At 38.2% G+C, this 17,375-nt stretch overlaps 1 protein-coding gene across 1 annotated transcript in view; it reads left to right on the top strand.

Moving 5' to 3' along the window:
- The window catches only part of ASCC3 (activating signal cointegrator 1 complex subunit 3), a 285,972-nt gene that overhangs the window by 79,268 nt on the left and 189,329 nt on the right, over window positions 1-17,375 (top strand). Inside the window, exon 11 of the mRNA XM_070733271.1 lies at window positions 9,284-9,448. Coding sequence (XP_070589372.1) covers window positions 9,284-9,448 — 165 coding nt within the window. The remainder of the gene's footprint in view (window positions 1-9,283; window positions 9,449-17,375) is intronic.

The raw sequence follows: 17,375 nt of genomic DNA, 5'->3' as shown, positions 1-17,375 counted from the left end.
TTTATTTATTTATTTATTGGATTTGTATGCTCTAACGGGCACGAAGCTGTGTACAAAGAAAGTGTTTTGATGTTGTTCCTTTTCAACAATAAGTACAACACATTATGGGCATTCATACTTCCACATATCTCATCTTTCTTAAGCTTTATTCAGTTTCATTCTCTCCTGCCAAAATTAATTAAGTCACTAGTAATACAGTAACATTCACACAATCATTTTTATTGTAAAAGGGAAACAAACAGTAAACTAGGTTGTGAAAATAATACCTTAAAGAGTTCTTTTGTTTTTCTTTTATACTTTTTCTAAACAGGAGTCCTGAAGTCTGTTGGATACAGTATTCAAAATGTATCTGCTAATAAGAGCTCTTCCGGTTTTCTGTCATCTAGGGACACTGATGGGTTGACAGTAGGTTTTGAGAAGTAGGGGCACAATCTCCGAAAACTAGCAGAACAAGGCCAAAATGAAATGCGATTTAATTAAATTACAGTTACCTTTAGATACGATTAAAACTATTAATCATTCTATGTTATTAATATATTACTGTAATAAACCTTATCTATATTTTTCAAACACTGAATATTTAAATATTAACTTACTGTAAATATGTAGATAAGATGGGTTTAGAATTAAAAGCTAATTTTCTTATTTATTTAAATGAGAAAATAAATTTTCATTTGTATTTTGTTATTGCACGGCTCCCAAAACTCTGGGCAATTTACAATGACATAGTTTAAAAAAGGAATCCAAATATAATAAAAATACTGTATATTAATCAGCAAGCTCAAACAAAACTAAAACAGCAATCCATTTACCATAAAAACAAATAATCCAAATTAAAAATCAATTAGTAAATGCCCATTGAAATAACATCACCTTTACAGCTTTGTGAAAGTAGTAATATTGCCTAGAGTATCTCGAAGAACAAGGTATTTTGCAGTGTTGGAACAATTACAGCCAAAGATCGACTGATCTATCTATATCTATATATCTATCGTTTTGTCTGTATGTCTGTCCGTCTATCTATCATCAGAACACAGCATGTTGACAATTTCGAAGGTATGGAAAAAAAAATAAAACATTCATGGTATAATTCAAGATTTTTTTAAAAAAAATTCTATGTATAATACCAAACCTAGTAAATCATCCTTAATCACAAGAATTAAAAAATGCAGGAAAAAGTGAAAAAGTAGAAAATGATGCAATCGTGAGCTCAACAGAAATGTGCTCCAACCCCACCCCCACCCCCAGTTTTTAACATCCATTACCAGGGCAGGGCCTCATTCGATCTCCCTTAGGTGACTATTCCAAAGCACCAATACCATAGAAAAGCACCAACTAAATCTGCCTCCTTTCAATTCCTAGAAGTGCAGGACTACAAGCACTTCTCGTTAGATGATCTAGTGCAGGGGCTATCAAACTCAAAGCCCAAGGGCCAGATTTGGCCTGTGGGGCCACCATGGAAACAGCAAAGGAATGGCCACAGTGCCCTTGCCAGCAAAAATGGAGCTCGGGGGGCCATGGGAGGCCTTCCCGAGCTCCATTTTCATTGGCAGAAGGTTGCTCCATTTTCACTGGAAGAGGGTTGTAGGAGACCATTGCAGCTGAGTCTATTTTTGCTGGCAGAGCTCTCAAGTTGCCACAGGCACCCCTGACAAAAGTGATGTTGAGCTGGCCATGCCAATCCTGGCCCTTGAGGTCAAATAGAACCCTGATGCAGTCCATAATGAAATCAAGTTTGACATCCATGATCTAGTGGATTCAGGCAATTAAGGTTGGACCAGCCAACCTGAGGGTACCCAAGTGTCCACCATGAAAGGCTTTATAGATCAAAGCTAGCATTTTAAATTGTATCTGAAAACCAACTGTTCACAACTGCAAGTCACTCGGTATTGGAGCTACACGTTCCCAACATTAGAAACCAATTAATACAGAAGCAAATGTATTCTGGACCACCTGTAGTTTCAGAGTAGCCTTTAAAGGCAATCTCATGTAGAGCATCACAGAGACTGAGTGGTAATGAGAACATCATTATCATAGTCAGGTAAGGTTGCAGTTGGTGCACCAAACGAAGGTGGGGAAAAACCTTTTAGCCATGTCTTCCATTCGTTGCTTAAGGAAGTTTATTCCAGAAAGACCCCTAATTACAAATTGGCTCCTTCACAGGAAGTGCAAGCCTATTCAGAGAACATGCTGGTGTCAATCGGAGAATTATAATGAATTCCATCTTGGTTGGCTTTAATTTCAGCCTATTCTCTCCTATTTAGACTCTTAGAGCATCCAAGCACTAGAATAGAACATTGACAGCTTTCCCCCTATACCCTTGGATGGTGATGTAAACCTTGACATGGTCAACATCCTGATGGTATTAGATCACGAAGAATACAATAGCATAGCATAGCATAGCGTAACATAGAATTCTTTGTTGGCTAAGTGTGATTGGACACACAGGGAATTTGGCTTTGATGCATATGCTCTCAGTGTACGTGTTGAGTTAAATAACCTCTCCCAGAAGCTTCATGTAGTTGTTAAAGTGTAGAGGAGAAGGGACTGAGCCTTGGAGCATTGTTAAAGGCAGGAAGTGTCAAAATGATTTTTCACTGCTTAAAACTGAAGTCTATGGAGAATAGGACAGGACCACTGGAAAAGAGTGCTCCCAATCTCCAACCCTTTGAAGATAATCTAGTAATGGTTGAGGGTATCAAAAGCTGGCAAGGTATCAAACAAACAAACAAACAAACAAACAAACCAACCAGGAAAGGCGCAAAGTGCTCATCAGGTCCTATATTAGATTATCCAGGAGAGCAAGCAGTACATCTGGCCCCAAGCCTTGACTAAAAAGGTTCCAGATGAACCACTGTTAGGATGTTGTGTAGCTGCTTTACTACTACCATCTCAACAACATTTCCTAAATTGTAAATGTGGGGCACAACGGATGGCTTTCTAAAGATACCATATCCAAGCACAACCACTTCAGGAGAGGACTTACTATAGTTTCCTTCAAGGACTGAGCAATATCTTTTCTGTAGTGAAGCATTAATAATGCCCAGGATCCAAGTAGTCACACACCTCTCCTGCTCTTACTAAAAGCAAGAATCGAAGCCCCAAGCCACACGTTCACTTTCTAGTTTACAGACCTAAAGGGATTTTAGATAACGTAGTTCAAAAATCATCTTTAACTCTGGATATCACTCTGTCCATGAGGAGTTAACACTTTGATGAACACCTTTGCCAGAAGAACTGCTGCGCAGATATGTCACAACAGCCAGACAGGAGTTCACAATCCAACCTGCTTCCTGAAAAGGAGTTTGTAACTCTATACGGGATAGCTGGACAGTCAATAGAATAAAGGAGAAACCTGAGAATAGTTTGCCTTCCTCATTGCCACAAAGCACATCTGAACATGAGCAAGTACTTCTAGTTAGTCACATTCCCTTTTTGCCTTCTTCCACAAGCACTCGAGACATTCTTTTGAACCAGTCCCCTTGATTTTTGGCAAGGGCAGAAACCCAGTCCTCCTCTTCCTAAAATGCATGTATGAATCAGACAGATTCTGTTGGGAGAAAGTAATCCTTGGTGCACTGACCATAGCAGCTGTCACCAGCTAACATCTTGACTACTGCATTTTATACCAGTGGTAATATCCTGATCAATTTCAGATACCGTGCCATGTAGAGCACTTTCTGGTTCTCTATGTGGTGATAAGGATGTAAGATATTGTTACGTTGCTGGTCTTTGTTCAGTGGTGTTAATTTCAAGTTTACAAGCCGTTTTTACATTTGGCAAGCAATGATCATTGCACACTCCAAGACACTGCAGTGATAAACATCATTCTTCCGCCTGATAAAAATCTTGGCGTGCTGGGGGGAAAGAAATTACATGGGCAGAGAAAAATGTAAGTTGACAGTTAAAATATTGACAGTTAACCCATTTCTATTTTGTCATGCCCTAATATAGAAGCCAGATTGAAATGTCTTGCATGAGTTCCATTGCATTAAACAAATGTGACACTTTATTTTCTGGCCCTTTTTGTGCTGGGGGAAGTGAAGTGGTATAATAGCAATATAAATGAAAATACTTTGCGGCACTGCTTGCTAAAGTAAAAGACAACAAGAATTTAGAAAAGTATTTCAAGAGGTTTTGATTTCGAAGATGAAATGTTTTTTTTTCAGGTGCTTAAGTTAAGAATGTTAGCACTCCGTGAAATTTACTGTAGTGTTGCAAGTTAATTATGATAGTGATGACGATGAAATTTTAATAGTATGTGTCAGCAGCATTGTGAATTATCATTATACTTTTAGTGATGCTCACCTAGTCTCTATTGTCCTTCGGCATGAATGGAAATGTTCATTCAAAGCACTGTAATAGTCTGATTGTGTAGGTCACCTTAAGCCCTTCAGTTATTATGGGCTATCTAAAAAATGATCTGACAGTGACTGTTTTGAGCAATGTAATAACTTATTAACTGGAGTGAGTGTCCTGTGTTACACAGACCACTTAAAACCCCTAAGCATCTCATACACCAACCCCATTTCCCCCATGCCTGAAGAGACTGGATGGGGCTAAATTTGGGGGAGACCATTTTGAAAGGGGTGAGGTGAGTTTATAGGTCCTGAAGATCACCTGTAGTAAAACAAAACTCAAGAATCAGCTCTCACCCATTCCTACAATTCAATTCAATTCAATTTATTATATTTGCATGCCGCCCCTCTCCGAAGACTCGAAGATAATGCCATCTTATTGCTGTCTCATAAAGTCCATCCTGATTAAAACAAGGAGCCCATCATAGTTTGATCAATTTAAATGTCCCTTAGTGTGAGATTCAAATCCCAATAAAACAACAAGACACCATTGAACAATAAATAAAGCTCTTTCATTATCTTTTGCAAAAGGTCTCAGGTTCAGAGAACCAAGATAAGCAAGGTGTTTATCTGACTACAAGCTTTAAATACATTTCTAACAGTGGACATAAACAGCTCTACGCCCCTTCCTTCTCATTGGGCAGTCCATGTTATATAAAATTTTGGCTTCATAACAGGTGGTTTCCTAGACTGGAGGTTTCCTGATATTTTCCTCATCTTCCCCATAACATTTCAGCCTGACCTAGCTGAAATGTTAATTACATTGTTATTTCCCCCTAAATCTTGACATACAAATTTCTTACCTTCCAGTAAAGTGTCTTAGACACTTCCAGTAAAGTGTCTTAGGGGCTAAATATGACATTGCTATTGCTATATCTTTTTACAAGCTTCTGCTTTCCAAACAGTGTGCCTATTAAACTATAGTTCTATGTTTTGTTTATGTTTAAACATGTAGGATGTTCATGCTTAAGGGTAAATGAGTCCATATAAAGAGAATTCAATAGCCCTACTATTGGAGGGTATAGAACAGTGATGGCAAACATTTTTTTGGAGTGTGGGGGGCATGCATACCCATACCTATAATTCCATGCAGCCTTCCCATGCATGCATGCATGAGACACACACACACACACACACACACTGCTCTCGGCACACAATGGCATGCCCATTTTTCACTCTCCCCAGGCTTCAGAGCCTTTCTAGGAGTCTGGGGAAGAAACAGCCTCTTTGCCAAGTTCCGGTTGAACTGGAAGTTTCCCAGTTCAACCGGAACTGGGGAACAGTTTTTGCTCCCCAGGAGTTGGGAAACAGACTATTTCTGGTCTCCGGAGAGCTTCCGGTGGGGGTTCAACCAGAAGTTGGCAAATGGAATGTTTCCAGTCTCCGGAGAACCTCCATCAAAATTTGATGCGTGTCCATTTGTTGAAGCATGTTAAAATATAGCTCTTGTTCTCAGCAGTTTGGGGAGAGTTCACATAACCTGCATCCGAGTTGCTATTAAGCAAGAATCCTCTCCTTTGACAAAGGGGATGATGGAGAGAGTATACATACTGCATTGACAATTCTATCCCCTTTTAAGTTTTAGAGAAGACTGTGACAGATTACCATCTGTCAGACCTCCCTCACAGATCCTTCCTCTCGTGCTACTTGACTATGTTCAAAGGTACAAAGAACAAAGTTTCTTTCAAATTCAGCTGAATTATGCCAACCATTTGTTCTTCAAACATATGTCACTATCACTAAAGTATAAAACTGTCCTTTGAACTATGTACAGTATATAGGGACCTTTAACCAGTGAGCAATGCACTTTTGCTGATTGATTGTTTTAATCAATTTATGTGCGGGCCATCTTCCTCTGAAAAGTTTCCTGGAGAACTCCTTAAGCTTGTAACAACAACAAATGTTGAGCCACGCCCCACAAGAGCACAGTCAGGTAACTTATAGGCCATGCTTCACCAAAGCACAGTCAGGCAACTTACAGTGCCATGCTCCACCAGAGCATGGTGCCAGTATCGCCTGCCCACTTGGACAGCCAATTCTGGTATGTCCCATTCCTAGATGCTATATCCCCCCATGAGAGAGAACAGGCATTGGTCTTATTTGATATGCCTCATCTCCGAAAGGTGGATATAACATCCATCCCCACTCTGTATAGTCAAAATAGACTATTGGCTTCGGTTCGGCGGAAGCAATGTGTTTTTCGTTGACTATGGCACAAGGGAGTCTGTTGCTTCACTTCTTCGTCAAAAGCTGTCAAGTATGGCAACAAGGGTGGGACCTGGACAACTTAGACAGTCTCAGTCCAATTAGAGAGCAGACAGAGTTAACCCATTCCTGGATGCTATATCTACCCTTCTGAAAAGAGCCGTATCGGGTAAGACCAATGCCCCTTTTGTAACACTGGTTATCATATCCTGGAATGAAAATTAGATTGGGAGATGCCTACTGCACCACATTTTTGGTGAGCCTGTGAATCTTTGATTTTCATTTTTCAGGAAATTACATTTCAGCACTAGATTGCTGAGGCTCCAGGCAGGCTGAGAATGAAACTGCCTACTTAAATCCCAGAGCATAGAAAAGGCTTACTATTGTGTTTTAAACTGGACATCTCAAAGTTGTTTGTTATTCTCCCTTCCAGATTTTATGGTTTCTCAAGATTCTAGGCATAAATCTTAAAGGAAGTGTTATTGTTATTCATCTTCTATCTTTGGATTCCGCCCATGTGGTTCCTGTCCTCAGTTTGTTTTAATTGTGTTTCTGTCAGAGCTCTATTGAAATTCAGAACAACTGCATACAATAAGTTTGTACTGTCTTCAGGGCAACAAGGTACACAATTTCACATTTAATTACTGTATTGCCATTCTTTAGAGTTCCAACAGCAAGTTTTAATTATAACTTAACCATTAAAAAAGCACTTGATTGATGCAGGATGTTTCCAAAAGCTATAAAATGAAAAGAAGGGTGGAGAGACATACATTTTTTTTTATTTTAAGTTGTGACAGTGTAACTGTGGCACAAGAAGAAGTGTGATCACAGCAGTACCAGTTTAGCTCTGGCAAATCAGCTAAATAGCTAGTATTTGGATCATTTCACACTTTAAATTCTTAATATGTGTTGCTAAATATATTCCATCACAGTTTGCTAATTAATTACAGCTGCTAATTTTTGTAGTTGACATCATTCATTTCAAAGTGTTAATTAGTTGCATCAATAATAGGTGTGACAACAGTTTGTAAAATCTGGTTGAACATGCACTCTTTAGAGTTATCACATACTCATTAAATACTGCAATTAGTGTGCAAGAAAATTTTGCTGCTCCTGGCGTTGATATTATCGTCTGATCTGTGTCTAGTTCTTTGGCGACTAGCATCTTCAGCTTTCCCCATTCTAGCAGTTACAATACAAGAGCATTTGCAAAAATATTGTTTTTGCTCCTCAATTTCTTTCATTTGCCCATGATTTATTTACTTATTTATTTACTACATACCCACCTGTATTATTTTTGCAAATAACAAAATAGTGAACATATCCAGCATACCTTTCTCTTGTTTTTCCCACAACAACGACCATGTGAGGTGAGTTGGGCTGAAAAAGAGTGACTGGCCCAAAGTCGCCCAGTTGGCTTTTAATGGCCAAGGTGGGATTAGAATTCATGGTCTCCTGCTTTCTAGTCTGGTGCCTTACCTACTAAACCAAACTGGTCCTTGATGTAAGTATTGAAGTGACTCATTGGACTTTGGAACTTTTAGTGTTTCTTTGTCCACTTAGTATTTTTGTTTTAGCAAGCTAAAAATGTCAACCTTGACATTATTTTGTGGGGATATTCAAAGGTATCCCTTCAAAAAAATGGTTTTGGTTGCTATATAATCAATGAAACAGGAAAGTCAGGAACTATTCCTCATATTGCATTGCCCGAACTAAAACATCTTTTTGGCAACTTTTTAAAAATCCGGGCTGACTGTGGAACGAGTGTGAGCTGCGGTGGGGGCTTCCCTTTGGGCGACTCTCCTCCTCCCCCTCCTTCTCCTCTCACAACCACAGGCGGCCAGAGGGAGACATAGAGAGACACAGATAGAGGAGGATATAGAAGGGGGGGGGTGACACACACAGAGAGAGACACACACAGAGGGAGAGGGGTATAGACAGACATAAAGAGACACACAGAGAGATACAGAGAGTGGGGGGAGAATGGGGAGAGGGGGAGACAGAGATATACAGAGAGACAGTGAGAGAGGGAGGAGACCGAGGGAGAGTTGGGAGAGAGATACAGAGGGGGGGAGGGAGGAGAGAGATACATATACCCAGAGGGGGAGAGGGGGAGAAAGACAGAGATATACAGAGAAGGGGAAGAAAGGGAAAGGGAGTGAGGGGGGAGAAGGAAAGAGAGATGTCAAGAGGATTTTGTGGTTCCAGATGTTTTTTAACAACCAGTTCTCTGTCCTAATGACTGGCTGTGTAGGTGTGACTGGGGGGGTGTCATGTGACTTGGTGAGAGTAAGTGATGTCAAGTTGTCCACACCCACTCAGGTTTTGTAGTTCCCAATGTTTTCTTTTCTGTGGGAAGTGGTCCAAATGGCTCTTCGAGTGTTTAAGATTGCATATTCTTGGTTTAAATTAACACAAGCATAGTTTCAAGAATTGTTTCTTGAATCAACAGAAGCAGTCTGTTCCAACCAAAGGAATGTTTTAATGTGAGATGGTACAAATGCACATTTGGAATGGCTAGACATGAAGATAACTAATAGCTGTACTTAGTTAATAGACTTTCTATTTCAGTTTTGGGTGCAAAGAAGAAAATTTTAAAGCCGCCATTTCACATTTGTCTGCCCAGCTTCATTATCTTTCAAGTTGTTTTTGACAACCTCAGCAAGTAAAAAATAAATTTAAAGATTTCAATGTTGTTTTTTCATCTTTAACTTTCTCAGATGCTTGTAACCACTCCAGAAAAATGGGATGTTGTGACCAGAAAGAGTGTTGGAGATGTTGCTCTCTCTCAACTAGTGAAGCTCCTTATTCTTGATGAGGTACACCTGCTCCATGAAGACAGAGGTCCCGTACTAGAAAGTTTGGTAGCCCGCACTTTACGCCAGGTATGTCAAGGTTGATTGTTAGAACAAATGTAAGTAATATTGTATGCTAGAGACAATTCCAATGATTAATTAAATCTTCCATTATGTCTAAGCTGCTTCCAGTTGCAGTCATCATAAAGATCACCATGAGAAGATAATGCATTTTTGTCTATTTCCTTTTGGAACAGAAGGAATATCGAGTATATATTATATTATATATATATACAGTGCTTAAAATTTTGTGAACCATTTGGAGTATTTCTACATAAATATGATGCAAAATGTTCTCCAGACAAATCCTAAAATTAGATAGAACCCAATTTTATAAATTTAAAAATGAATCAAAGGTATATTTCTTCATTTATTCATTAAGCACTACTGCATATATGTTTCTAAATGCTAATCTTAATTAAGCAACATACATATAAACACAGGGATGTACTGTACTGATATTAAATTAAGGTATTACTCTTTGTTCACATAGGTTTGTTAGAAAATTTTACTGTTGCTCAAATTTTGTTTTCTCATAAGCCAAAGACTTCTCCAATAAAAATCATATTGGAAAAAAATAATTCTACATAGATTTACTTTACTTTAATTTTAATTTTACACTGTATTACTTTGTTACTTTGTTTTATTTTATTCCTTTTCATTTCATTATTTCATTTCATTTTATTTATTTTATTATTTTATCATTATTTTATTTTATATTATTATTATTATTATTATTATTATTATTATTATTATTATTATTATTTTATATTATATTTTTATTTTATTGCCATTGTATGTATATGCAAAGTATACCCATACAATGAAATTCACATAACACCCAGACCAGGCCCAACACATAACAATCCCAAACACGCCCCCACCCACTACACCCACACAACAGACCAAGTAATGCTGTCCAACAACTCACTATCAAGATAGCCTTGATAATGGATTTATATAGAGTTCTGGCATTGTTTGTATTTGCTTAATAATAATAAAATTTTATTTATGGTCAAAGACCATCAATATTATATGAATAATAATTAAAAAGAAAAATAACAGGAAACAGGACTTTTGGCTGAGCAACCAAGATTGACCCATTGTAACTATACAAGAGATGTACATATCTCGCTATGAAGGCACACATTTGAGACGAATCCCCGCTGCTGCTGCGCAGAATCTGGCCACCTGTGCTGTAATCCTGGCCTGCTCATCCCCAAGCAACCACCGGAGATAGGCAATGTCCGAGCGGCCAGGATATCCCTCAATAAGTGGTAGAATATGCTAAAAGGAGCATCTCAGGAGCATGTGCCCCTCAGTCGCCACCTCTCCTGAGCCGCAAGGGCAACATTTTTCAGTGGCTGGAGTTCTCTTGTACTTGCCATACAAAACGGTGGATGGAAGCGCACGGCACCATACAAGAGCAAATGCCTTTCAATGGCTTGCTGACTCTAGCTGTCCCAGGTATCTTGCAGGAGCCACAACATATCTAGTGGCATCTGGGGCCAGATTGCAGTTCTCATACTGTGACACGTCTTTCAAAAGCCTTCAGTAAAATGTATTTTCAGTTGTTGCTATTTTGAAATCTCATCATATTTTTTTAAATGAAAGCATTACTGTATTTTTCGGAGTGTAATATGCACCATTTTAACTCCCCCCCCCCAAAAAAAGAGGGTGAAAACTTGGGTGCATCTTATACACCGAATGTAACCTCACCAACCACTCCCACCCTTTGGCCTCTGCCTCCCAGCAATTTACCTCCTTGCAGTAAACAGTGCAGAGCCTGATTACCACAAGCAACTGATGATCAGCCTCCCGATCCACAGCTGATTAAGGCTGCAAGCAGGCCAGTGCTAAAACTGCAAATGAAATTATCTGCAAGGAGGCAAATTGCTTAGAGGTAGAGGCAGAATTTTATTTTCTTGTGCTAATCAGGCTGCTGAAAGTGGATGCAAGGAGGTAAGCCAATAACTATAAATGTCTATTGAATGGTCAAATTATTAGACTTAGTTTCTAAAGACTGCTTTATTATTGTTTTAGACAACTTAACAAAATGAAGAAGTTTTTTTAAAATAAATGCTTGATATGAAGAGACCCAGTGCTATTGTATCTTCTTTTAAATAGCAGAAAATAATGTATACTTCCAGAAAGCCACATCAATTTTAACAGCATCTGTACAAGTGTAATCTGAAATCTAATAGTGTCCTGTTTTAGTATTAAGATAAGGCAGCTGAGTTAAACCCTCACTTTGTCATGTTTGGTGTAGATCTATTTAAATAATTAGGGGGAGTTAGTGTGACTACATTTAAGAAAACTTTCTGGCATTCATATACTGCCATAATGTACATTTCTCCAATTAGTTGCTATTTCTATGGGTGAGGCACACATGCACAGAATTACATCGCAAACAGTGTATATCATCTCTACTGTTTGATGTTTGCTGGGAGGCAAAGGCAGATTTTTCCCCTTTGCTTTTCTCCCCAAAAACTAAGGTGTGTCTTATACTCCAGTGTGTCTTATACCCCCGAAAAATACGATATTTAATAAATTGCACATCAATTGGTCAAATAATTGCAAATCTAAAATCTCAATGTAGATAAATATTTATTTTAGTTATGATTGGAAAAATAATCCAAGCACATAATTTTAACAAATTAATCTTTGTTTTCCTCCTCAAATCCTATTGCCTCATTTTGGAAGGAAAGGAAGGATACTCCTGGAAATGTTTTATTGGTTATTGAATGAAATTAGAGAAAATTGGTTGAATAATACCATCTAATTCATTTGTGATTTTATCTTAGCTATAAAACAGGTTAATAATCCTAGTGAAGAGGAAAAAGGATTACTGAAAATTAAAACTCTCTGATTTTATGTTTAAAATATGGGAGGGAGTCACCCTTATGGTTGAAATTTCAGTAGAGATTAATAGCAGAATTCTTAGACTATAGATAGGGTCACAAATCTTGGCAAAGGAATTACTTTTTAAATTTATCTTTTTAAATATATTTTGCAAAGATCAGTTTTTAGTCTATTCAGCTCTGAGGTCAAGTTAAAACTACCTTGTAAGGAAAGAGATTTGAGGTCACTGATTTGGTCTTGAATAAGAATATAAAAACATGTTTGCACATTATGCACTTTTTGCTTTTACATGTAACTCAAATTGAATTGATAAAACGTTTTGGAAGAAAAAGCTTTGAGCTTTACTTCTGTGTTGGGGTTAGAACATCAAAAGAATCCTCTGAAACCAATTTACACTTTGATGTTTAAAGTTACACATTACTGAAAATAGCACAGATATAAAATGAAAATGTTTAAAATGGAGGGCAGGAATGAGAGCAGAAAGCTCTAGACTTCAGTGATATTTACCGAACAAATTAATGCAATTGAAATTTGGCCACCCATCTCAAACAAGTGGGTTGCAACAATTATAAAAGCAATTAAAACCAAATTACAGGGACAATTCAAAAGAAAATGAAATGCATATAGATGCTGAGAGATATTATAATCCATAGATGTTGCCATAACCAGGAAACAAGACCCTTAGCATACTCGGGATCCCAGGCTTGGGTTCGTAACCAAATCATCAAGATCTTACAAAGGGCTAACAGGGTTAGAGCCATCCTAATCTCTAAAAGGAGAATGTTCAAGAGTACAGGCACTATTTCTTTGGCTGATGGGAGCTGGATCATGCAAATTAATCTCTAGAAAGGATGCTTGGTACTGTCCCTGTTCACATCAGGAAAAAACAATGTCATATTGCGGGGGAGGGGAGGTTGGGAAGAATCAAATGAAATGCATGAATCATTTTTCAGTTTTCAGACTTTAGTAGATAGCAATAGCATTTGGACTCATACTGCTTCACAGGGCTTTACAGCCATCTCCTAAGCAATTTAGAGTCTCAGCATATTGCCCCCAACAATTTGGGTCCTAATTTTACTGATCTCAGAAGGACATTGAGTCTGGTGAGATTCAAACTGCCAAATTGCAGTCAGATGCTATTGTGGTTGGTTTCAGGCCAGCTCCTGTGGCTGGGGATTTTGATGAAGAGCGGTGGGAGTCATCAGTTTACAGAAGACCAATCTGGCTGCAGCACGAGTCAGTTGCGTCAGACAGTGAACAGATTCAGAGACAGGCAGAGACAGGGAGCAGGAAGGGACAGCAGAGACAGAGAGGAGAATGGATTCAGCCAGCCCTCCACCAGTGATTCCTCGGAATCAGAAGGGGAATAATTAATGTAACTCTATTCTGAATCCTCAGGTGCGGAGAATGTTGGGAAGGCAGGAGCAGCTGCGCAAACGTAGAAACAAATGATGGAATGCAGCTGATCAAACTTAATGACACTGCTGAAACCTTGATAAAAATAGGGAGGGTCGGAGTGAGTTGTGTGGGAGATTATCGTTTGAGCTTTGAAGAGAGACATTGATGCATTGTGGTTTCGTTTTGGTTTTTGGATTTCTGTGAACTTTTTGACACTCAAGCCTGAAAAAATGGTGTGGACTTGAGTGAGTAACTCTGACCTTCTGGACTAATAACTCAGCATTGCTCTGGCACAAGCCTGCAAGAACAGTGTGGACTTGAGTGACTAACTCTGACCTTCAGCATTGCGTTTGCATTCACGAAGGCGTATAGCCCTCTGTATATAAAGGACACCTTGTTTTATTATTACAAATTTGTGTGTTTGATTTATTATTTTGCTCTTGGGTGGCTAGAGGCCAGGCAGAACAGTCAGTAGAAATAGCCTGAAGTTCTGCATTCTAACCACTGCACCCCAGTGGCTCTTACTATATTAGATACTATAATTATTATGGGGTTTTTTTATTTTTAAGTGAAGTGTTGGATCTACCTTATATATGATTTTTTTCTGTCTTCCTTCTTTTCTCAATGTCTGATGGAAATGGTATGTTATTTCAAAACAGCTGCAACAGCTTATTTCTTTCTAAACCAAATCAATTAGAACATCACTACTCCAGAAATTTTGAAATATGTGCAACTTCCCAAGCCATCATTTTAATTTGATATATGGGGAGCTGGGGGAGTGATTCTGAAATAAGTTAGTAAGTACTAGTCCTCTTCAAGTATTAGAAAAAACAGTGAGATTCTAACAGTGATATTCAAGATGATTTGAAAGAAATCCTAACCCTCCTTGCATTGTCTTCTGTGTATAAAAAATAGCTGCAGCAAAGAAATCTTTGCCTGTAGAGGCCCTCTGTTAAGTTAAAAAGTAGAAAATCAGTATTCTTGTTGATGAGAAATGTCTCTTTGGATAGAAGGTCTATTTGCTACAGGCATTCACCTACTATGCATGCGGATGGGGCCAGCATATTCAATTTGCTGTTCCTATATACGATAAGAATGACACTATTTTATCTGGATTAATATTTGTATATGTCTACAATGAGAGAAACAAAAATTAGTACTTTACAGTAGTCCCTTGCTATACCGCGCTTCACCTACTGTGGCTTCACTTCATCGCAGGTTTCTGAGGAAGTCGATCGGCAGATTTAAACAGCCCGCTGAACTCGATCGGCAGGTTTTTTTTAAAAAAATATAATCTAAAATTGTAAATACTGTATTTAAATACTGTATCTAAAATAAATACTGTGTGGGAAGGGTTTATAAACACTTAAAACAATTAAAACTTACCAAACAATTGCAATATAAATACTTAAATAAGTACTATCAGTCGATAAATTCCCCATCACGGATTTCACCTATCACGGCCAGGTCTGGAACGTAACACCAGCGATAGGTGAGGGACTACTATATATGATTTGAGCTTATCCAAAATTGCACTGCTGTTCTTCCTTACAGTCTGTGTGTATTTGTTTTCCCTATTTAAACAATTGCAACATTGTCATATATTTGCATTAATACAAACTGCAGATGCTGTTAGAAATTAGCACCCAATTTATGAGATTTCTGTTTTGAGGAACATCGGAATTTTTCAATTCAAAAAGTGCAAACATGCGTTGTCTGGAGATGCTCATAAGATTAGGGTTAGGGATGTTGTGTATGTTTCTATCATTTGCTATACAAGCACTTTTAGATGCTTGTGAAATCAGAATACTTTAAACTTCAGGATTCATTTGATACAGTTCATTATTACTTGTTGGTTGATATTGATACAGTATTACTAAGATGGTTATGACATACTTATTTTTCTAGACATGGTATACTAATTACATTTGTATCTTTGTAATGTGACACCCAAAGAAATACAAAAACTAAGTAATAAATATTACCAAATTTAGAATTTAGATAATTTTCCTTATGCCTATCACATAGGCCTGTTAGAAGGACATAATGAATTGATAAAGGCAGTGAAATAGCAATATTGTCCTGCAAAAGTAAGATGCATAAGAAAGCAACTCAAAATAACTTTACTTGATTCTGTATAAGATGAAGCAGCGAAAAATTCTGAGACACTTTGATGATTCTGTTATATTCTACAACAATAAAACATTATTCCTGGAATTCTTGATGTCTCTGTTTCTTAACAAGGCCTACTCAAATATTTGATAGGTTGGGACTGAATATCCATATACAGTATTTAGAATATTCAATCCTAAATATATGAGTAGGGGGAGTTGATGGAATGATGACTTGTACTATATTGTCGTTCTTACTAACTTCACTGGCATGTTGAATATATAGATAGAAAGAATAAATTCTGTTCTACTTGGACAGTGAGCTAATATGGATCTGCCTTGTATTTAGATGTCAGCTACATAATCATTCAATAGATAAACAAGAATGATCACTGTAGTTATTTGTAGTTGCTTAACACATGAGCTAATGCAGGACCATACTATGAAATATATTGAAAAAAGAGTGGCATTTAATTATGTGATGTTTATAGATCTATTAGTAACAATTGCACCAGAAACAAAGATCAGGATCAGTGATAACTTATTATTCTTTTTTATAAAAATAAAAATGTAGAATTCTAAAATTGAAAGCGCCATTGAATCCAACTTCTATTCATTTTTCAACAATAACACTTTCCAACCCATTTCTATGTCACCTGCAAATTGAAAAGTTTTCTCTCCACTATGTAAAGGCCATTGATAGTGCTGAACAGCCTAGAACAGTGATGGTGAACCTTTTTTTCCTCGGGTGCTGAAAGAATGTGTGCGTGGCACTATCGCACATGCACGAGTGCCCACATCCATAATTCAGTGCCTGGGGAAATCAAATAGAAATCAAATAAATAAATTTGAGCCCGCTTTCTGCCGCATGAATCCCAGCGGTCAGTTAGGTCCCACAGAGTTGGCCTTCTCTAGGTCCCGTCGACTAAACCAGTGTTTTTCAACCAGTGTGCCGTGGCACACTAGTGTGCCGCGAGACATGGTCAGGTGTGCCGCGAAGCTCAGAGAAAGAAAACGAGAAAGAGAAAGAGAGAAAGAAAGAGCAAGAGAGAGAGAAAGAAAACAAGAGAAAGCAAGCAAGAGAGAGAAAGAAAGAAAGAGAACAAGAGAAAGAAAGCAAGAGAGAGAGAAAGAGAGGGAGGAAAGGTGGGAGAGAGAAAGACAGAGGGAAGTAGGGAGGGAGAGAGAAAGAGGGCAATGAAGAGGAAAGAAGAGAGAAAGAAAGAGGGATGGAGAGAGAGAAAAAGAGAGAGAGAGAGAGAGGGAGAGAGAAATAGAGCAAAAGGGAGGAAGAGAGAAATTTTTTGCCCAAACTTTTTTTAGGCCTCCCCCCCCCCCCCCACTGAATGTGCCCCATGGTTTTGTAAATGTAAAAAAGTGCCACGGCTCAAAAAAGGTTGAAAATCACTGGACTAAACAATGTCGGCTGGCGGGACCTAGGGGAAGATCTTTCTCTGTGGCGGCCCCAACCCTCTGGAACCCAGAGATTGCCTCCACCCTCCTTGCCTTTCGTAAACTCCTTAAAACCCACCTCTGCTGTCAGGCATGGGGGAACTGAGACATCTATCCTTGCCTATGTAGTTTTA

The sequence above is a fragment of the Erythrolamprus reginae genome, chromosome 1 (genome assembly GCF_031021105.1).
Source record: "Erythrolamprus reginae isolate rEryReg1 chromosome 1, rEryReg1.hap1, whole genome shotgun sequence".
Lineage (NCBI taxonomy): Eukaryota > Metazoa > Chordata > Lepidosauria > Squamata > Dipsadidae > Erythrolamprus > Erythrolamprus reginae.
Note: the sequence above shows the minus strand (reverse complement) of the source record. Positions and strands in the feature narration are given on the sequence as shown.